Genomic DNA, 23,092 nt, shown 5'->3' with positions numbered 1-23,092 from the left:
ATTGGAAAGCTGCAGAAAAAACAAAGAGCGAACTTTTACATGACTTTAATATTTTTTTCTGTGTGTATCGGTGTAACTAACTAGTTAGCTGCCGGGGAAAACTACCCTTTTGTTTAAAAACGTTTTATACGGGCATGCACATTACAATACATTAGATTATGTGCGGATAGAGAAGAATCGTGGAATGTATGACGCTCAATTGACTATACTCATCTTCTCATTGTAAGTAGCTAAAGGTCATAAAATATAGCCGCTAAAATTATTTTCAAGCTCAAAGTTTGAATCCTATCAAAACTATTGTCAGATTATGGCGTCCATATACATAGTTTTTATTTTATTCTAAAGAAACAAATATTTTATTCTCAGTAGCACTTTTAGGTATTATCCTCCAATAAGTCTATATTCATATTTTTTTTGTTTCAGATTTCAATGACCTCAACGAAATCTCAAGAAAACTTCAATATCATCGGTAATGAAGTTTGATAGAGATCCCCACAACAATGGATCTCTTACTCGGAACAGACCAGAAAAGGCTTAGCAGATCAGAATGGAGGTTCGCGGAGAGAGGCCTTTTAGTTATAACATATATATTCCTCCTTATACTACAAAACAATTGTCAGACAGTTCTTAGTAATGAAACAAGTCAAATAGAAAACATAACCAAAAGAATAGACAGTCTAGGTAATAAAGTAGAATCTAAAGAATGCCATAGTTGTCAAAGTAGTAATAAATTTGAAAATAAAAAAGTAGAGTCAAATGAAGAGTCAGAGAATTTTCTTGAGAATATGATAGAGACTGTTGGAGAGTTTACAGAGAAGTTACTGCTTGTGAATAGAACTGAAAAGCAATTAGAGAATGAATTAGAAAGAATAGTGGATGATGCTTTGAGCATGGATAGGTTTGTAATAGTAGATGGAGTTGAAATCAAATCTGTGAAGAAAAGAGATTCAAGAAAGTCGGAAGATGAAGCGGAGTCCAGAGCACTCTTCAGTACATATACGTATGAGTATAGATTACTGCAAAAGATAAAGAATTTTGTGGAAACTCATATTATTTCTATAAATCTACCCAAAGCTGCCAGATTCATCACTTTCCGATGTAAGTATGAATAAGAATTACCATTGTAATTAAGCACATAACTTTAAACCCTCCTAATCTATAATGATTTTTTTATCATTAGAAAGAACTTGCAAGAAGGTAAACGATCTTGAAATGTTTTTTAATTGAAAACACTTTTTAAAAATCAAAAACTATTACTTATGAAAGCAGCAGAATATAAATGATCTTATTAGATTCATAATTGTTACATATTTGCCGTAACTTATTTTTAAATTGTGGTTTTCAATTAAAAGATACACCAAGATTGTTTACCTTATTTCTAATGCAAAAAAAAAACGAACTAGACCTCACCTACATACCTTGACTTACCTCAAATTTATCTAGAGTCTTTTGTATAGGAAATAGTATCAAACACCCACGCCTTTAACACCCTGTACTAATTTATAGGTATTTATTTACATTTAACGTCACTTACAGACTCCGTGGCGTGGGCGTAAAGTGGAAAGCTTACAAATATACCTAGCTAATATTAGCATAAAGTCAAAGCCTGGAGTTTTTTCAAGCAGGCAAGAAAATACGTGTCTGGTTTTGCCATAAAATTAATAATTTAGACGCACATACTTCAACAGCTGCAGTTTTTATAAAGTACTGTGATTTTGAACTAATAATTACAAACAAAACTCTTAATGTCTTGCTCAGATTTAAAAACAAGATTAAGCATAAGATCCGATTAAAAAAGACAAAGATATCCAACTCTAAGTAGCCTCGAAAGGGGGCTATAATAGCCTATTCTTTCTGGCCCTACAGAGTAGATTTGAAAGTCCCTATTTATACAGGTGACATATTTACGGGGTCCCAGCTTCACTTTATTCGCACGTATAATGATTTAATGATCGCGAAATTATCATTCGTGGCTGATGATGTACTTAATGTTCCAGCCTTTGGCCTAAAGAAGTTGTTCGTGCCCCTGCTCTTCGGCGCGCAACTGTTCAAGGGCATGCTGCTGGCCATGTTCCTGCCCAGCATCCTAGGCAGCTTCGGGAAGATACTTGGAAAAGGTATACAACACAACACAACACAACACAACACAACAAAACACAACAAAACACAATGCACCACAACACAACACAACATAACACAACACAACACAACCCAGCCTTTGGCCTAAAGAAGTTGTTCGTGCCCCTGCTCTTCGGCGCGCAGCTATTCAAGGGGATGCTGCTGGCCATGTTCCTACCCAGCATCCTAGGCAGCTTCGGGAAGATACTTGGAAAAGGTATACAACGCAACACAACACAATACAACACAACACAACACAATACAACACAACACAACACAACACGACCTTTGGTCTTAAGAAGTTTTTCGTGCCCCTGCTCTTCGGCGCGCAGCTGTTCAAGGACATGCTGTTGGCCGTGTTCCTACCCAGCATCCTGGGCAGCTTCGGGAAGATACTTGGAAAAGGTATACAACGCAACACAACACAAAACAACACAACACAACACAACACAACACGACCTTTGGCCTAAAGAAGTTGTTCGTGCCCCTGCTCTTCGGCGCGCAGTTGTTCAAGGGGATGCTGCTGGCCATGTTCCTACCCAGCATCCTGGGCAGCTTCGGGAAGATACTTGGAAAAGGTATACAACACAACACAACACAACACAACACAACCCAGCCTTTGGTCTAAAGAAGTTGTTCGTGCCCCTACTCTTCGGCGCGCAGCTGTTCAAAGGGATGCTGCTGGCCATGTTCCTACCCAGCATCCTGGGCAGCTTCGGGAAGATACTTGGAAAAGGTGTACAACACAACAGAACACAACACAACCCAGCCTTTGGTCTAAAGAAGTTGTTCGTGCCCCTGCTCTTTACATATATTTATACTATCATGCAAAAGTCGAATCTTGTTCCTATCTCGCTGCTGGTCTGTTTTAATTCTATGATAATGACCCATCTTCCTTAAACGACACTGAAAAAATTTAGGTATGGTCTTGGGTCGTCCCATTCGTTTTTCGTCAAGTTCTTAAATTAGTCCTATTCTGCTTTCGTCACTCATTCTACATTGAAAGCCACCGCCGATTGTGACGAATGTAGAATGAGTGACCAAAGCAGAATAGGACTAATTTAAGAACTTGACGAAAAACGAATGGGGCTCTACCCAAGACGATACCAAAATTTATTTGATTGATCAACATAAAAAAAGGTATTGAATATCGAATATCTTTCACATGCAAAAAATAGACTGAGTGAAAAGCCTTTCAAATAAAACTTCTTGAAGTAAAGTATAATAAACCAATTTATCCAATTGAAAAAGGGTAACTCAGCCAAATTGAATTTGTTAAGAAACTTAGTACAATAGCTATCTAACTTCCATCCGAAGTGAATAAAATTGCCAAAAGTCTAAAAAAACAGTCTAAATGAACTAGGCATAATAGAATCTACGAGTTTTCTTTCTTACAAAGTCTTAGTTACAAAATTGTAACTTCTATTTTGATAAGAAATAAATTGATGGCCGATGCTCATAATAATTTTACTTATTATGTAAATGTAATGCCAATGACGTAGTATTTAAATATGAAACATCCTCCTCACATCTTTTCAAAAGTTAACTGGAAAAGATCTCTTAAATGGATAAGTTCGCCTTTGTACTTCATACTAGTTGTATGTTATTTTTAATATTGTCTTTTTGTCTTTACTATGTATTAAGTACTGTACGTCTTGACGCACTTAAGCCCTTAAGGCCCTTAAGATTAAGGCCTTTAAGATTGTTTCCTTGGAAACAAGTCTTTGCTTAGTACTTTAAGGGCTCATTCAGACGATGCGAGAACTCGCATGCGAGTTTTATTACTATTCGGCTTTTGATCGGTCGGTTGAATTGGATGGAACCCACAGTCCGCAATGTAACTAAAATCGCATGAGAGTTCGCGCGTCTAAATCAGCCCTAAGTTTGTTTTTCGACCAATCAAGTTTAAATAAATATTCCAGGAATCTCCCAACTCTCAGCATCATCCAGCCAAGCTTCCAACCCTCCAGCGGTCGACGACCAGACGCCGTACAACGATCAGAAGGACTTCATGGCTTACGAGACAGATCCGACCGGCGCGTACGCTTACCCGCAGGACGGGATGTATGTCCACATGGATCCAGCCGAAGTCAACGATTTGTCGAATGTGGATATGTCTAGGTAAGTCACGATTTGAATAACGCCTTCCTCCTTCCTTCCTTTTTTTCTTTTTTTTTTCTTTTTTTTTTCCTTTTGACGGGAACATGGCACTACAGAGGAGTGGCATGATGGGATTTTAATGCGTTTAGGATGCTGTTGGCAATTCATTTTGGCATTCGTTGACATTCGTGGGAGGGGTGTGTGGGACTCGCCGCTCCTTTTTCCTCTGCTGTGGAACTAATTTTCAATTTTTCCTGTGGTACAGTCAAGTGTAAAAATATGGGTGCATACAACTTACTCAAAAATATGTCCCATAGTTCTTAATTCGCTGACATAAGAGCTATGGGACACATTTTTGAGCATGACGAGTGCACCGATATTTTTATACTTGACTGTACCTACATTTTTTTGTGGATTCAGTTTATTGGTATGTTTTTGAAAATTAAATATTCTGGTTAAAATTGATTGAAATGTATCAATCAATCAATTCATTTATTTGTCGAAAAGCAGGTAATGTTACAAACAGGTGTTACATACATATAATTAACATTTGGCCATATGAGGCATACAAATATTTAACGAAAGTGGCGGTGTAGCTCATGAGTTACAAATTAATCGTCATCATCCTTGAATAATAATAAAAGTTAACTATTTACAATCAATCTTAACCAGAATATTTAATTTTCAACCTGCGCTACATTTTTATGAATAAATAATATATTCTACTCGTAAACTGAAATAAATGTCATAAAACTAAGAAAAAGTGACCAAGGCCTCCAGTGACTGGAATCGAACCAGCGTCCTCTGCTATCGCGGCAGGTGCCTGCACCATTCGGCCACCGGGCCACAGGCAGCAATATATTTTAATAATTATCTTTAAACACGTATACTACACTACATGGCAGTCCTTATATTTATACGTCAATGGGTAAAACTCATATAATTCACGTGTCCAAGCGGCTCGGGAAAGCTTTTAGATAAAGTGTCTTAGGGTTATTTCTTAAAAAAATAATTCCAGAATATCTAAAAATCCTATAAATTAAGCAATACTGGCTCACAGGCAAAGTTAAGATGGGAATCCATCAGTGTACGGTACTGTACGGCAAAAGCATATTCGGTTCAAAAATAATGCTTGTACCGTGCCGTACAGTGTCGCACACTGGTGATATCCTTGTATAGGTCATGTTTATGTAACCGCCTGATGCCATAGTTGTCGATATGTCGGCGGCCGATCGTATGATCAGGCAGATCGTAATGTTGGTGTGTGATCACCTTTTGTATTGTCTTCGAGCTCCCGACTTGGGTGGCTTGTTTTGTTTATATCCCAGTTCGAATAAGTGTACTGAAGCTTGAAATAACCCCAGCGCACCTTACGTAATTACGGACAGTTTGCCAGCTCCGAGGCTTTGATCCATGTGGCAATCAGCGGGACGCATTCATTCAGGATTTGGGTCAGAGGGCCTACCGCGAACCACGTTCGACGTGTTGCCTCTCTGTCGCACTTGTGAGTTCGTACGTAAGTGTGACAGGGAGGCAACACGTGGAACGTGGTTCGCGGTAGGCCCCCAGAGCCTCAAGGGGCATGATTGTGGGCGATGATTTGTCTTTGCCTGATAAGGGATAAGTGGGGGCTAAGACTCGATCGTACATTGGCCTTTGTACTTGGCTTTTCCTAATTGTGAGTTAATTTTATTACGTGTTTTTGTACTATTGTTTATTGTAATAAATAATATTATAAGGACATTCTTACACAAATTGACTAAAGGGGCCCACTGATTACCACTCCGCCGGACGGTATCGGCCTGTCAGTTGTTCGGAACTGTCAAAATTTTGTTCTAACTGACAGGCCGATAACGTCCGGCGGACTGTTAATCAGTGGCCCCCTTTAGTCCCACGGTAAGCTTAATAGTGGTAACACACTATCGCACCGCACCAAGGTCATTGTGCGACGCACCCATAAGTAAGAGCGAGAAAGCGATATCTCTTTCTCGCTCTTACTTATCGGTGCGTCGCACAATGACCTTGGTGCGGTGCGATAGTGTGTTACGGCCTTAAGAAAGCTTGTGTTGTGGAAACTCGGACAACGATAAATATAATATACAAATACTTGAATACATAGAAAATATCCATGACTCAGGAACAGAACGGAGGATGTTTTTTAATCTAGTATATAACTGGATCAGTCATGAGGGATGGAGGGAAATGACCGAACGGGATACTGCCGTATTCGAACTTCAAGATATTCACAAGAGACGACACGTACTAGATCCATTCTAGATACGTTATAGTTTAGATATCAACTAGTTCTCTTTTGCAGCGCAATTCGGGCAACCAATGTCACTTTTACGTTAGATTAAGTAAGATATCTATTAGATGTGAATTGGATCCCTAAGTCATATCCTGTGGAAATCGTTAAAGAGTATCTCCAGAATTACAGGTTAGATCTTAAACATATCGTTATCGTATCTTGGTGATGTCTAAAAGATATCTAATAGGTCTATTTCAAAATCCGAATCAGGCCCATAGTCTTATGTACCTATCTTTCAGTAGGAGTAGCAGCGAAAGCGCTATTATTGTTTGTCCTTGTCACAGTCTCACATGTTTTTTATTCCCCACCGTAAATTTAGTATGGATTGTGGTGGACAACAAATAAATTCGACCAATCATAGCGTCGCATTGCGTAAGTTTTGTCCCTCACGGAGGCACGCGTATTATTATATATATATATATAGATATATATATATATATACACGAACTATAGATATATATATATATATATATATATATATATATATATATATATATATCTATAGTTCGTTTTTTTAGCATTAGAGAGAACTTGCAAGAAGGTAAGCGATCTTGACATGTCTTTTAATTAAAAAAAACGCTTTTTAAAAATCAAAAACTATTACTTGTGAAAGCAGAAGAACATAAATGATCGTATTAGATTCATAATTGTTACATATTTGCCGTAACTTATTTTTTAAAATGTGTTTTTCATTTAAAAGACACATCAAGATTGTTTACCTTATTTCTAATGCTAAAAAAACGAACTATATATTAGGATCCCACCGTCTATGGTTTTTATAGTTCAGTGGGACTATAAAAACAAGTAAGTATACAATAAAAAAACATTTTGCAGTCGACTTTCGCAGTTGGTTAAAATAGTAATCCACTCGAAAAATTAAATCTAATTCATCAAAAGTTCACTCCAATTCTCATTCAATTCCAAGAATAATTTGGTGAAAGCACTGACGCAAAGGAAGAGAATTTTTGCGAATCGAAGATTTATCTTTAATTTACACAGTATTAGGTAAATAAAAATAAAGTTAAGGGCCCCCCCCCCCCCCACATCTAGCGTCTTTCGAGCGTCGGCGTCTACAACTGTATGGCCGCGCTCGACGCAACGTCGACGCAACTGCGCAGCGACGTCATTTTCCATAGCGCTGACCAGACGCCGAAAGACGCCGACGCTCGAAAGACGCTAGATGTGGGGGGGCCTAAATTGCAAACTGTCTCGCAAATGGGTAATTTAACTCTGAATTTTTTTTTTTTATTATGAATGGGCTTACTCATGGCCACAGACTAGCCGAGGCGTAGACGTGGCCTACGATGTAGCGAGCTCGCCCAGAAGGTGCCTGTTCACTCTTGATTTGAAGGTTGCCGGGTTATAAGAACACGGAAATATAGACGCCGGCAAGGAATTCCATCTATATATTTTTATATATATTTTAAAATATTTGATTATTTACTACTTAGTTTATTAGATGCACTTATTTGATTCGTGTCTTCAGTCTTACATACGCCTACGAAAAGTCTTTGGAGACTGATTAGGAATTTAGTATCTATAAATATAACATTTTAGGAATCGGATTCATTGAATACCGGTTAATAAATAGGTACCTTCTGTAGATGTGAGTACTTCAGGGCGCGTAGCCAACGTGCCAATCTAAAGGTGACAGTCCATTTCCAACGACAGCTGCAGTACTATTCTGTCTGTCCGTATTCGTATGCCACCAACGAAGCAGCAATATTACCAACGACAGCTGCATTACTGTTCATTTTACTATGGAAATTGACAATGACAGCGACGCGTTCAGTACCGGTAGTGCAGCTGCGGTTAGAAATGGAATGTTACCATAATGCTCCGTAGCGTATCGTAGTCAAGTCTCTATCACTTTTCCCCAGGTACGCACCCTATATACAGGACAGTGGCAATGGTACATAACGTTTTCAACTAATTCTGACCCAATGCGTAGTTTTGAACAACACCACCCTTTAATACTAAGTTTTAGCAAAGACATATATAACTTCGTATAAGATGAATAAAGTCTAAGAAAAAAACGTGCCCCGTAAAATCAAGAAAAAGTCATTCTCGGATAGATAGCGCACACACCTTTGGCCTATCCTCGGTTAGATGGCGTGACGGCACCGTTTCATATTTAACAATTTTAACACATAGATATCAGGGAATGAACATGAGTAAAAATGATATAAAAGTAATAAAATCATTTATGCATATATACTTACACATTTTATTGATAATTGTATACGTGTTTATTTTGAGTTTTAGTCGTGTGTCGATAGATGGCAGTAATTTTACGGTGACTACAAAATTTACTATGACAGGACCCCTCTTTACTATCTATTCTCTTTGGTTTTAGTGTATACCGGGTGTAGCCTGTAATATGAGCAAAAAATTCAACTGTAGGCTGTACTCTTCATACTGACTAACATTTGTTCAGCTACTTTTAAAAATAACTTGTGGTTTGATTTTTAATACACTTTAAAGTTTATTATAAGACGCAATGTATTGCGAATTTTATTTTGTTTAAGGCGTGACAAGCAACGTCAATCACAATGATATGGCGTGGCGATGGCATCCATTGAAGATAATATTTATTTTGTATGAAAAATAGGGAGTCTATTAGTTCATAATTTTTAAAAGTTGTAGAACAAAAGTGTCACCGTTTGAGGAGTACAATCTATATTTTAATTATTTGCTCATGTTACAGGCCACACCCGGTATGAGAAATTTGGAAAAGAATTACCTGATGCTAAAATAATATATTTTATTTTCAGATTCGGCGCTGGAGGACATAAAGTGACGTATTTGCCGTCCAAAAATGGCTATTACAAGAACCAATTAGCGTCCGCTACGAACAATTACAAGGTACATAATTATTTCCCTACAGATAAAGAAAGCAAATACTGTTTGACTATATTCACGCGCAAGAAACGTAGAACAGCCATTTTCTCGCGTGCGTTTCAAATATTTTTTTTAGCTTTATACGATAAAAATCTAACACCAAGTGCTGTTATGACTTCATCGTACAATTCGACTTTCCGGGCCGCTGTTATATCCATAAAAGTATATAAAAAACCGGACAAGTGCGAGTCGGACTCTCCCACCGAGGTTTCCTTACTTTTTAGGAGGTATTTGTTGTTATAGCGGCAACAGAATTACATCATCTGTGAAAATATCAACTGTCTATAGTTCGTTTTTTTTAGCATTAGAAAGAACTTGCAAGAAGATAAGCGATCTTGGCATGTCTTTTAATTGAAAAACGCTTTTTAAAAATCAAAAACTATTACTTATGAAAGCAGAAGAATATAAATGATCGTATTAGATTCATAATTGTAACATATTTGCCGTAACTTATTTTTAAAATGTGTTTTTCAATTAAAAGACACATCAAGATTGTTTACCTTTTTTCTAATGCTAAAAAAAACGAGGTATAGCTATCACGGTTCATGATAGTTCATGAGTAGCCTGGTGACAGACAGACGGGCGGACGGACAGACGGACAGTGGATTGTTAGTAATAGGGTCCCGTTTTTACCCTTTGGGAACCCTAAAAAGCATTTTGTCATACGGATAAATTTTCAGAAACGCTAGGAATTTGGTAATTTTGGTCTCTTTTGTACGTTTGTTATTTTGCAGGTATTCCAGAAGATACCGGCCTCATCTATGATCCTGAGCAACTACGATCCGTTCTACTCCCCTCTGCTATCCAGGCTGGATGGAATCTTCGCCAGACTAGGTAAGTTAAAAAATTTAGAAATTATTATATGCCACTAACGAAGCAGCAATATTACCTCATTTACATAATTAAAGTAATATTATATCGATATGTTTTTGTAAAACTACAAATTAAAGTTAATATATCTTCAAAACACGCATATATCACAATAAGGTGTATTCGGGTAATTTCGTATGTCGGGTAATTCCGAAAATCAGACGAAAATGATCCAAAATAATGAGTCCGTTTTCGGAATTATCCAACGGCTTTCGACATTCGTAATTACCCGAATATACCTTACTTCCCAATTTCGTCCTGCACACCAAATAAGTAAGTCAAATAACACTCAACTATGTAGACTCAACACACGTTTGAGGACTTCATTAAAATAATATGGCGTCATATAATCTCATTAACTTATAATCAAAGTTATTATTTGACAACATTTCGTTACACGCCCTGATTAACACAGCGGAACGGCAATCTCGCTAATAATGATTTACGTCTTACATGATCATTCCACGGCTTTGGGCCCTTTAATGAGCTTAAATTCCGGAAAATGTCGTTATTGTAGCTACTCAGTTAAGCTACTAAGTGTAATATAATATTATATAAGATGAGGATATATAAGTGTGGTGAAAATAAATAATACATATTATAGGAACATTCTTACACAAATTGTCTAAGTCCCACGGTAAGCTCAAGAAGGCTTGTGATGTGTGTACTCAGACAACAACATATATAATATACAAATACTTAGATTAGATACTCGTACCTACATAGAAAACATCCATGACTCAGGAACAAATATCTGTGTTCATCACACAAATAAATGCCCTTACCGGGATTCGAACCCAGGACCATCGGCTTCGCAGGCAGGGTCACTACCCGCTAGGCCAGACCGATCGTCAAAATTAGAATCAAAATAGAATAAATATAAATTGTTCCAGGCTTAGCCCCCTCAGAGAACACGATGGACACGGGCGCCCAGGTCGGCGGGCAGAGCCTCAGCGACGTGAAGTTGGAATCATGTCGGGAGCAACTGATCTGCCTCATGTACGCCAGCCCGGCCAAATACGCCCCGTATAGCAACCTTGTGTCAGCTCAGTTGAGCAGGTAAGAATACAACACAAATACTCCCCGTAAAGTAATCTCGTGTCCTCTCAGTTGAGCAGGTAATGCAACACAAATACGCCCCGTATAGAGACCTCGTGTCCGCTCAGTTGAGCAGTAAAGAATACAACACAAATACGCCCCGTATAGCGACCTCGTGCCAGCTGAGTTGAGCAGGTAAGAATACAACACAAATACGCCCCGTATAGCGACCTCGTGTCCGCTCAGTTGAGCAGGTAAGAATACAACACAAATACGCCCCGTATAGCAACCTCGTGTCCGCTCAGTTGAACAGGTAAGAATACAACACAAATACGCCCCGTATTTTAATCTCGTGTCCGCTCAGTTGAGCAGGTAAGAATACAACACAAATAGACAAATATGTCACACTATTAGGTAGGAGCTACATATTTGCGGCGCGGCGTTTGAGTGGAAATCTTGGGGCCGTGCGGACCTAGCGCGCGTCGCCTCTATGAGGAGCTGTCAAAGCGCCTCATAGAGGCCTCCGGTGACCAGAGGGCTGGCAAATATTTTGCCCAGAGGATCAGCATTGCCATCCAGCGGGGCAATGCGGCCAGCCTTCTGGGCACCCTACGGACTACAACTTAGGGCAAATTTTTTATTTATAAGTTTTCGTAGTGTTTTTGTGTTGTAAAAATGTTATTAAATAAATTCATCCACTTTCTAAGACTATTAATAATACCTAGATGTAACAGTTATGCCAAAGTCAAGGTTAGGTCAAGGGTAGGGTATTAAGTACAGTTCAAAGGCAGTATTTAAAGCAAATAGGTCTCTTGTGAGCAATAACAACAGTCTAGACCCCGTACCGGTTGCCAAGACGCTGTCGATTTGAATAGAGTACAAATTAGAAATCTATGACAAAGTCACACATATCCATGCGGAATTTACACCATTGTAGGATGTATGCTTTTAGTGATAAGGAGTATAATCGCGAGTCGAAATAAAAGGCCTTAAGTCGTACTGATTTTAAGCTTTATATAACACATAGAGTTAGATATGTGGGTGGTGTGTGGGTGTGTGGATTTATATCCGAAATAAAATAATTTTATTTATTTATTTATGTAACTACTGCTTTAACATTAAGTCTGCAAAATTGTTAAAAAGGTTAATGGACGTATTCAGTCAGTGACCGATGAATTGTCTGTTTGTCACCTCATCACGCTTAAGCCTCTGAACCGATTTAGATGAAATTTGGCATAGAGATAGTTTGAGTTTGGTGCTGTCCATAAATTACGTCATCGGTTTTTGACGATTTTTTACCCTCCCCCCCCACCTAAAATCATCCAAACATCATGCTTCGAATGACCCCGTTTCTCCCTAATTTGAAATGACGTAATTTATGAATAGCCCCTATTCGACGAACGACATTACAGATGTATGTAGTGCATAATCGTTTTCCATACTACGAGTATTTGTCACACTAAATACTTTAGTCATTTATTTACATACAATATATATACAGTGGTACTACTAAACGAAATTAATTATTTTATTTTATTTTTATTTTATTTGAAAAAAATGTTTACATGACCTTACAGACAGATCCAATGCGCCATGAAACTTAACATTAACATATACCAAAGGTACATATAACAATCAGGTACAAACAAACAATTACAAATAACACAATTACAAATCACTGGTCCCTTATCACATCCACAATTACACTTTTACGGATGTAGGCCTCGCATCCATCACCTCACAGAATCTTATGCATTCATTTCTCACAGACACCCAACGCCACGCAAACAGGTCGCACTCGGGTACTGATGCCAAGAGTGCATTCAACTGTGTGAGGGCACGGAGCAGCGGAGAGTTCAGTCGTGACACGGTGCGTCCCGCTGGCAAAGCCAACAGACCGCGTCGCCGCGGTCTGAGGGCTATCCTGGGGATGTCTGGCACATGTAGTCGTACAAGTCGACTCACCAATTCTGGACAGTCCGAATCACCGCGCAGGGTCCGACACGCCAACGTCAGTAAGCTAAGGTTACGTCTCACCTCCAAAGAGTTGTAACCTAAGGCCCCAAGGAGATACTTTGTCGGATAAAGCTATTAATAACTAGCTTAAATCTAAAATAGGCCCCTGAGGCATTGTACCAAGGATCCTGGCAGCATTTCCTCGCTGTATCGCAATGCTGATACGTTATGCGAGGTAGCCGCCAGCACTTCGGTCACCAGTTACGTCAACCAGACGCTTACTTTAGTTAATCTCAGTACGTTTTGTATCCCGTGGCTGACTCAAATAGAACGACACGTTCGTAAGTTTCCGTGAAAATACGATGGAAAATAATTAATTAATGGCAGAAGCTAGTAATACAAATGTAAATATTTATGTTTAATCTATTTATTTATAGATTTAGACTGCACTACGGTATACAAATAACGTAATTCTCTGCACTTTCGACCGTACTTTAGTTATTCCATTATTTCCAAGCATACGCTGAAATCTTGAACGCAAAGTATACTTTTACGAGTATCTCGAGGGAAATTCGACTTTCTGAAGTTAGATTTCAAAAGTTTCAGGTATTATTGACTTGTTATGAAGGCTAATAGCGGAAGCAGTTATAAAGTTGACCCAAAAATTTTTTATTAAGCTATGAGCTTCATCACATATGTTCCTTGAGTAATTCTAAGCATTTCAAGCCTGGGAGCCAATAAGAAATGTGTGTCTACTCGGATTTGTAATGGATTCAAACTTTCAACCCCTTTTTAACCCTGTTAGGGGATGAATTTTACAAAACGCTGAAATTACTTTTCCTGTCTTTTAATAATATCCCCAAATACAAAGATTCAAGTCCCGCGTTCGAAAATTTTTTTGATATCCATACAAACTTTCAACTCCTTTTTCACCACCTTAGGGGATGAATTTTCAAAAACGCTGAAATTAGTTTTCTTGTATTTTAATAATATATCGTTTTACGAAGTTTCAAATTCCTAGCTTAAAATAAAACTTGAACCCCATACAAACTTTCATCCCCTTTTTAACCCCCTTAGGGGTTGAATTTCTCAAAATCGCTTCTTATCTCTTGTACACTTTATAAATGTAATCTAGTGTGCAAATTTCAACTTTCTATCTTTTGTAGTTTCGGCTCCGCGTAGCAAAAATCTCCAATCAAATTTTTCACCTTTTTACGTTTTTCTTGTAAAATTACTATGAAATTGAAAAAACAAATATCAGCAATGAATTCTACGTCTTTGGTTTATACGAAAATGATACCAAACTTGCCCTAGTACCCACCAGGATCAGAGTAGATTTTTTTTAAAGATGACGGATGGCGGCCGTCTTTGTATCCCACCCTCCCCCCCACTTCAGGCTAGAAATGCTTAGAATTACTCAAATATCAGATGTGATGAAGCTCATAGCTTAATAAAAAATTTTTGGGTCATGTATGGCAGCGTTACATAACTGACTCCAGTATAAAGGGGCACACGACTCGTATAGGAATGACATTTGCACCTTTGAATCTGGAAAGTTACCCGACAAGATCTTTATACCTACACAGACATGGTATAATAATATACTCCGCCTGGTACTCTCTTCCCGTCTTTTTGTGGTCACGTGACTGACACAAGCCTACGTCATCATGCGACAGCGCCATATGATAATATGCGATAGCGCTATATAAAGTGGCAATGTTATTGTGACGTAGGCTTGTGTCACTCTGGGAAGAGAAGACCATGTTTTGTTAGACTATGTACACAGATATGTTTATTGTTTACTAGTAGTTAGTAATATGTATGCTAGTTTTACCTATTATACCTATCGCGCCACTAGCTGCCTGAAAGGAAGTCATTCATTCATTCATTCATTCATTCATCATCTTCATCATCATCATCATCATCATCATCATCATCATCATCATCATCATATCAGCCAGAGGACATCCACTGCTCCAGCAGTATGTCCACATAGGCCTCCCCTAAAGAGTGCCACAATGACCAGTCTTGCGCCACCCGCATCCAGCGGACTCCCACGACCTTTACCAGGTCCACATTGTGGGGTTTAGATCGCGTTTTCATTCATTCATTCATCATCATCATCAGTCGTTCCCTCAATGCTGAGGATCCTGACATCATGTCCTAATGTTGCTGACCAGTCTCTTCCATAGGCTTCTACTTTTTTTGACATGGACTTTTAAGCCGCTTTGGGCTCGTATGCTTCATATCGGACTTTTATTTATTTATTTAATCGTATGGCAAGATTCGAGTCGCTTAAAGTATTAGGAAGTAATAAATAAAGAATTAAAGAACTATATCCAATGTCTTGGCCCATAGGGCTGCGTCTTCACTAGGAGCGAGCAAGTCTTCATGGTTGCCAATAAACTTTCTCTTAGGGCAGTCGACTATTATGTGCTGGATAGTCTGCTTTGGAGCTCCGCAGTCACACTCTGGCGAGTCTCGCCACCCGCACTTGAACATATAATCGGCACAGCGTCCATGTTCAGTTCGAAGTCGGTTGATCTGGCACCATTCCTTTCTGGGAGCCGAAAAACATCCTGGCTTTTTTGTAGGGTCAAAGTTCGAGAGGGACTGCCTAGGCGGATCTGACATCCAGTCCTTTCTCCATTCCTCACTTATATTGAACCCACATTCCCGCAGAACTTTTGCTGTTTCGTATGGTGGGTTCCGAGATTTCAGGCGGTGCTTTGGTGGGTGTAGGAACTCTTGATAGACGGGTAGGTTTGGGTGCTGGACTATTTTCTCGCTTTCCCTTACCAAGGCGTGCTGTCTTCTGAGGTGAGGAGGTGGAATGTGGCTCAAAGCTGGCAGCCAACGAATAGGCGTCGACTTGACCGTCCCCGTTATACACCTCATGGTATTTCGCAGTTGGACATCGACCTTTTCAGTGTGTGCGCTGTTTAGCCAAACTGGAGCGCAGTACTCCCCTGCCGAGTAGACCAGGCTGAGTCCAGTCGTGCGCAGAACATCCGCTGAGGCTCCCCAAGATGTGCCGGTTAATCTGTGCAGTATGTTATTTCGGGTGCCCAGTTTCTTACCTAGCTTGCTTAGGTAGGGGTTGAACGTAAGGGAGCGGTCTAGTGTAACACCTAGATATTTAGGGTGTGAGTTGTAGCAAAGAGCTTTCCCTTCAAAAATAACGTTGGGTTTGTATGCAGCCAGCTTATTGTTTAAGTGGAACGCAGACACTTCCGTTTTGTTGGCATTAGGCCGCAGACGCCATATATTGAAGTAGTTGGTTAGCTCTTCTAGGTCTTTGCTAAGGGTTTGTTCCGACTCCTGAAATCCCACGTGTTGGTGTGCAAGGGCGATGTCGTCGGCATAAACAAACTTCCTGGACACGGTATCGGGAAGATCGTAGGTGTACAAATTAAAGAGCAGGGGCGCTAATGTTGAACCTTGAGGTAGGCCGTTCTTTAGCTTCCTGGTGCGGCTTTGCTTATCTCCCAGGTGCACGATAAATTCCCTGTTACCGAGCATGTTTATTATTAGGCTGGTAGTCCGCCGGCATGGGATTGTCTTCATGAGTTTGTAAAACAAGCCCTCTCTCCACACCGTATCATACGCGGCTGAAAGATCCACAAAAACGGCCACGGTCTTAAGTCGTTTCTGGAAACCCGCCTCTATGTGTGTGGTGAGGGAGAGCACTTGGTCCGAGCAGTTCCGACCTCTCCTGAATCCAGCCTGCTCAACGGGTACTACTTTGTCGATTAAGGGGGTGATCCTATTTGACAGAAGCTTCTCCAGTAATTTGTACAGTGAGCTGAGCAAGGCAATGGGTCTATAACTTTTCGGATCGTTCACTTCCTTTCCTGGTTTGCATATGGCAATTACTTTAGCAAAGTTGAAGCCATCAGGTATTTTGTTTCTTTCCAGTAATTATGTCGGAATAGAATTCAGCCAGCCATTTTTTACTTCTGTGACCCAAATTCTTTAAGAATTCGTTAAAGATACCGTCTTGCCCAGCAGCTTTACCGAGGGCGAGCTGTTTAATTGCAGAGTTAATTTCATCAGTGGTAAATGGTTTGGAAAGTTCATTGTCAACTGGGAGTTGCTTCTGCAGGTTAAGAACTGCTCTTCTGATACTCGCAGTATGTTTTCGGTCACCCTTTACTCGCGAAGTTTCCACAATTTTGGCTGCTATAGCCTCGGTAAGCTTCTGGCTCTCAGTGTGGTTATTTGACTTAAAGTTGCCTGTCAGTTTATTCAGTACTTTCCATGCCTTTCTGCTCGAATGCTTAAAGTCCATCTGTTCGACCGTGGTGACCCATTTGTTTTTTCGCTGAGCATCTAAGGATTGCAGTAAGTCCTGACCGATTTCTTGGTCGCCTGTTTGTTGGTATTGCTTATATAGGCGTTCGCTATCCTCATTCCAGCAAGGTATGTACGTTTTCCTGAAACCTCGTGGTACATGTTTTTTGGCTGTGGCAATAATCATACCGACAAATCTATGGTAGTTTTCAGATTTTGGTGGAATCCATCTGACAGTTGCGTCCGTGTCAGCTGCAAAGGGGGCCCACTTTGCTTTCTGGAAGTTCCATCGTGGGATGGGAATTGAGTTGACGACTGGTATTTGAATTCCCACTTCCATCAGGACCGGTCGGTGTTGGCTGTTCGGGAAGTTAGACAGTACTCTTCGTGTTATTGGCAGGATAGCACCGGAGTATTCTGATACAAACGTAAGATCCGGGTTATAATCTTTCTGCCATCGAGCAGACCTAAAGGAGCCAGCGTCCTTGGCATTGAAAATAAGGTGGAAATTATTGCTTTCTGCCCATTGAGACAGCTGCTCTCCATTACGGTCGGTGCAGCTATACCTCCATGAGGTATGGTGACTGTTAAAATCACCCGCATAGACACATGGATGAGGAAAGACTGGAAGGCCGTAGTCCCACGTACAGGCTGGTGGTTTATAGATGTTTGTTATGATGAGTTCCTGCAGTTTAATACTGGAGAAGAAGTAGTTTGGACATGGAGTTAGTGGTAAAATTTCAATATTAGAGATGCCTTCTCTTGCGTAAGTTGCGATCCCATATTTAGAGTGGTGTAGAGCGTGCACTATATTGTATCCCGCAATTTTACCTCTGGATTCTAAGTCCTGCTCGTCCTTGGTATGAGTGTCTTGTACTAGCAAAATATCGACTTTGTGTTTCGTCAAAACCTTATAAAGAAATTCACATTTAGCCTGGCTTATACCCTCGATGTTTAGTTGGCATATTCGTAAACTAGGCCCTACATTAATAGTAGGAGGGCATTGGGAGGGGTCTTTTTTCGACATTGGATTCGCATTCATTCTCATTTTAGGAGCGACTCGGGATCAGGGCTGTGAGGTTCTCTCAGTAACAGGTACAGCCGCCGATAGGCTGTTGCTCGTTTAGCGCCACCCGGAGGACACGTGCAGGGTAATAGTGGCAATTCCTGCGGACGTGAGCAACTTCATCCTCCATCCTCCATATCGGACTAAATATGTACTAACGCCCTTAAGGCACAGCAATTAACTACCTTAAAACTAACTTAAAACATAGTGACAAAGGGTTCCAGTCCTTCACTATATGAGCCCCGCTAGGAGGAGCTCATGGTGAAGAACTCGAACAGGTCACTCTCTTCCCGCTCAGGGGAAGTTTCTTGGAGGCAACGGCAGCTGCTCCAGAGATAGCTTTGACTGCTTTTGGCAACGGCGACGGGCAAGAGCGCCGTACTAATTTTGGACGATATAGGACTCTTGGTTGAGGGTGTATGCCACCCGACACTCCCGACGATGATGGTGGGGATGGGTGTGAAGGATAGAGAAGTGGTGGTGGAGAGATGGCGGCTGTGGTGATGAGAGGGAGGGGGAGAGGTTATAGGCTTCTGTCATTCAATATAACTTAAATACCATTTCAGGGAACTGAACGAGCTCCGCCGTCCCGTCTCCGACAACCCGGAAATCCTCCGCTTCTTCCGCTACATGCGCGCGGCGCGGCGCGGGCAAGAAGGCGTAGATTGCGCGCGTGCGCATCCTGGCTGCGCGGCCAGCACGCCCCAGCACACAATGATCGCCGCCTACCACGACATCAATAAGCTCGTCACCGCCAGGAAACTCAAGAACTAGGTAGGCTGATTCAATAATCAAGACTAACTAATATTAGTTATATATTAATATTAGCCATATGGCTCAGCGACCCTAAGAGGGTCTTGGCTTCCGAAACGAGAGCACGCCACTTTTCCCAATCCTGCGCCGTTTCCCAATTATCCACTTGAAGCTGACGCAGATCTGCTTCCACACTGTCTCCCCAGCGGTACCTGGGCCGACCTACCGGACGGCCACCAGGTCTTCCAAGGTACGACCTCTAGGCAGGCAATCCTCTCCCATTCTTTATAGGTGACCGAACTAGCGAAGTCTGATGATATTCAAGAGGTCCTTACAAATTTTTGCGCCCCTAAGATAAGAGTACATTAGAAAACTGGTCAAATACACTATTTTGTGGAGATAAGAGTTAAAGAGGTTTTCTTGAGGTACGCTTTTGAGCAAATTTACGTCAACGGTTAACAACAACAGTACTGCTATAGGTACGATGAAGTGTAAGATCGTTTGGATGTATCTTACTCCTGATGATGAATATATCCTGTATCGATATTGTAGTCACGTAGTCGGATGTTGACGTGATAGTATGTCTGTCTCTTTCAATTTCCCAGTGTTAAAACGTGACGTATGGTCGATAACGTGGATAGGAGCATCATATACTGCCCGATTCAAACTTCAAGATACGTCAATTAATAGATCTAAAAACTATAATTGTGGATATGATATGTCAGTGTCAAAAGTGACGATTTTGTTTGAAGAAACGTCACATTTGACACTGACATATCTAACCTATAATCGTTTCTAGATGTATTAACTGACGTATCTTAAAGTTCGAATCGGCCCGATCTCCACTTGATTAAAATATTTTAATATCCACTACCTACCCTAAAAATACTTTCATGAGATAGGGGGAGGAATATTTATGGAGATAAAGTTTAACACGTGTGCACTAAGAAGGAAAGATAACACGGAAATAAATGCAGTATGAATACTCTCCTGGCACCTGCGAATGGGCTATAAATATCGGAGTTTATTCTCTAGAGCGTAAACACTTTTACTGCTTATGGACGACCATTCGCCAGTTTAGCGTCAGGATTAAAATAAAGGTTGGCTCACGCTTAAACGTTCCGGGCCCGTATTTCAGTTTTCTTTAGAAAGCATATGTAATCACCGATCGTCTGTCATAGAAACCGAAGTGTCTAAAGTCCAGCTCGGACCCGAATGATTAGTGTGAGTCATCCTTGACATTAAATCGTATTCAAATGCATAGCAAATCTGCTAATCTGTGCGGAAAGAGAAGAGTCGTGAAGCGTGGTTCTCATATATTACACAACTCTATCCAATAATTTCCGTTAGCGTCACCTAAATCCACAAATTATAAAAACTCAGATCAAATAAATACTTACGAGCAGGTTCAATTTTTTCCGGGAGTAGGTAACACGAATATTGGGGCTTAAAGTTAAGGTTTAGTCATTTTAGCGCCATTTGCACCTTTCCACTGACCCAGGGTTAACCGGTTAAACCTGGAGTTACCGTGGTGACCGGTACAATTTGACACTGGGTTTACGGTTTAACCGCTTAACCCCGGGTTAGTGGGATGGTGCAAGCTTAGTCAACAAAAATTTACTCGTCACGATTGCCTACGATGATTGCCGTTGCCTACGTTGTGTGCGTCCCGACATGCCCTAGGCCCTCTTATTTACATTAATGTACAGTCCCCATCAGATACCTATATCGGAGCGGCCAAGGCGCTCACAAATATTTGAACACGCCTCTATTGTCAAGGCGTTAGAGTGCGTGTTCAGATATTGTGAACACCTTGACCGCTCCGATATATCTGATGGCGACTGTACTGTTGGCATACCCACTCACGGATCTTTTAGCAACTATTTCCTTGCCCTTTAAGGTCCAGCTACTTTGAAATCAATCTTCAATGAGTTATACTACAAACTTTAGTTTTCTTTAGTAAATAAAGATTAAAGGTCGGAAACATCAGAGAATCTTTCTTGACCTTTGAAGAAATCCTTTTGCCTTTGATTTGAAGATTTAGAAGGACAAAGGAACCGGGAGTGTGCACGAGTAATTTCCAGAATTTTTATTCCTGAGCAAAATACAATTTTTTAAGAAAGGTTAACAAAATGCCAAATGATACCGTAAAATCAGGTAACATTGTCGTATAATACAACTATGGTCCAGTTTTTAACGTTGAATACCAACGAGCCTTTTTGATTTATGCTCGTTATTTGTTTTATTGCTTAGATACTAATGATTTTTATATATAAGATATCCATTATTATTTGAAAAATATTTACGTATGTACATACTTTAGATATTACATACATACATATTTTACTCGAACTTGAACTTGGGCCATAGTTCACTTCTTGTGGACTAAAGTTACCAAGATTTCACGGTATTTGAAGCTAAATAAATAAGTATTAGTTCTGAATTACTAAGTAAGTAATCTTCTTGCCAAAGGTTTTGATAAGACCTAAGTACCGCGAACAAAGAAAACCGAAATTTCGTTATCTGTCTCTCTATTACTCTTGCATATTCAAGCGACAGAGATGAAGATTCTGCTTCTTCAATGCCATATAAACACAGCAAAACAAAACATACAAAAAACAAAAGATATACCTAGATTAACAGAATAACGAATTGGTTTGCGGTTGGCCCTCGGTATACGCAAATTTTAAAGGTTATGATGTTGATATTGATTATGATTCAATAGTTCACGAATAGTGCGAAAGTTTTATTCATAAGAATAACAAATAATTTGGAATCAAAACTTAGAATCGACCTTAACAACTTTTTAGTGCATCATTTATTACCTACTTATATCAATTACTAACCCTCACATTCCTTGAGGTAAAATAATAATATGTTCATACACTATTAGTGGTTTTTTGTGTGTCAATTTTTTTTCTAATAACATATTTCATTATCTTTTCAGACGCCGAAAGTGATCCGAGTAGCATGAAGCCTCATCGATCGAATGATAAAGTGAAATTCGATTAAATATGTAAAAAAGACTGTTATTCGACAGCGTCTATTTAATAAAGAAAAAACGATTTTCTTAAATATTTGTTGTTGTATGGGAAAATGTTTGTAAAGTATGATTTAAGTTTCAAGTGATAAGTGATTATTATGTTCGAACAATGTTTGTCAATATCACGTGGTGTTTTAAGAAAAAAAATGTATTTCACCCATACTGTTTTTACCAGTAGTTATATTATATCATCATTTATTCACTCAAAAGGTGAGGGTCGCGGGAGTCCGCTGGATGCGGGTGGCGCAAGACCGGTCATTGTGGCACTCTTTGGGGGAGGCCTATGTCCAGCAGTTGACGTACTCTGGCTGATATGATGATGATGATGAATGAATTAACTCAAGTATTTATAGTCTCAAAACATACACGAGGGACTGAAAGTATGTGAGTTGAACCGTAAAATTAGTATATTTTAAATATGATTTAAGGTACAGCGGGCCAATTTCGACTGCGGGTTAATTTCAACTAATCGAAATATCTTCCATGTTTTACATTATTAACTAGAGTGCCATAAAATGCCCAGATAGCGAAAAAGATGTATGTGTGTGACTTTAGTTAATAATGTAAAACGTGGAAGATTATTTCGATAAGTTATGGCATTATAAATCGCTGTCGAAATTGCCCCGCTGCATCTTATGGCATTTTA

General features: G+C 39.8%; 1 protein-coding gene across 2 annotated transcripts; it reads left to right on the top strand.

Annotated features, from left to right (window-relative positions):
* Window positions 1-426: 426 nt before the first annotated feature.
* Window positions 427-22,456, top strand: LOC134675170 (uncharacterized). Of its 2 annotated transcripts, none has more exons than XM_063533359.1 (8): window positions 427-1,098; window positions 2,216-2,335; window positions 4,041-4,239; window positions 9,301-9,391; window positions 10,162-10,261; window positions 11,191-11,356; window positions 19,217-19,424; window positions 22,351-22,456. In XM_063533359.1, exons 1-7 carry the CDS (start codon window positions 501-503, stop codon window positions 19,422-19,424), a joined length of 1,482 nt encoding a protein of 493 aa, XP_063389429.1. In that variant the 5' UTR covers window positions 427-500; the 3' UTR covers window positions 22,351-22,456. The 2 variants fall into 2 exon arrangements, with proteins under 2 accessions (XP_063389429.1, XP_063389430.1); XM_063533360.1 differs by lacking the exon at window positions 2,216-2,335 and adding an exon at window positions 1,998-2,117.
* The last annotated feature ends 636 nt before the right edge of the window (window positions 22,457-23,092 follow it).

The sequence above is a fragment of the Cydia fagiglandana genome, chromosome 21, assembly GCF_963556715.1.
Source record: "Cydia fagiglandana chromosome 21, ilCydFagi1.1, whole genome shotgun sequence".
Taxonomy (NCBI): domain Eukaryota; kingdom Metazoa; phylum Arthropoda; class Insecta; order Lepidoptera; family Tortricidae; genus Cydia; species Cydia fagiglandana.
The sequence above is the reverse complement of the archived record's forward strand: the minus strand, read 5'-3'. Positions and strand labels throughout refer to the sequence as shown.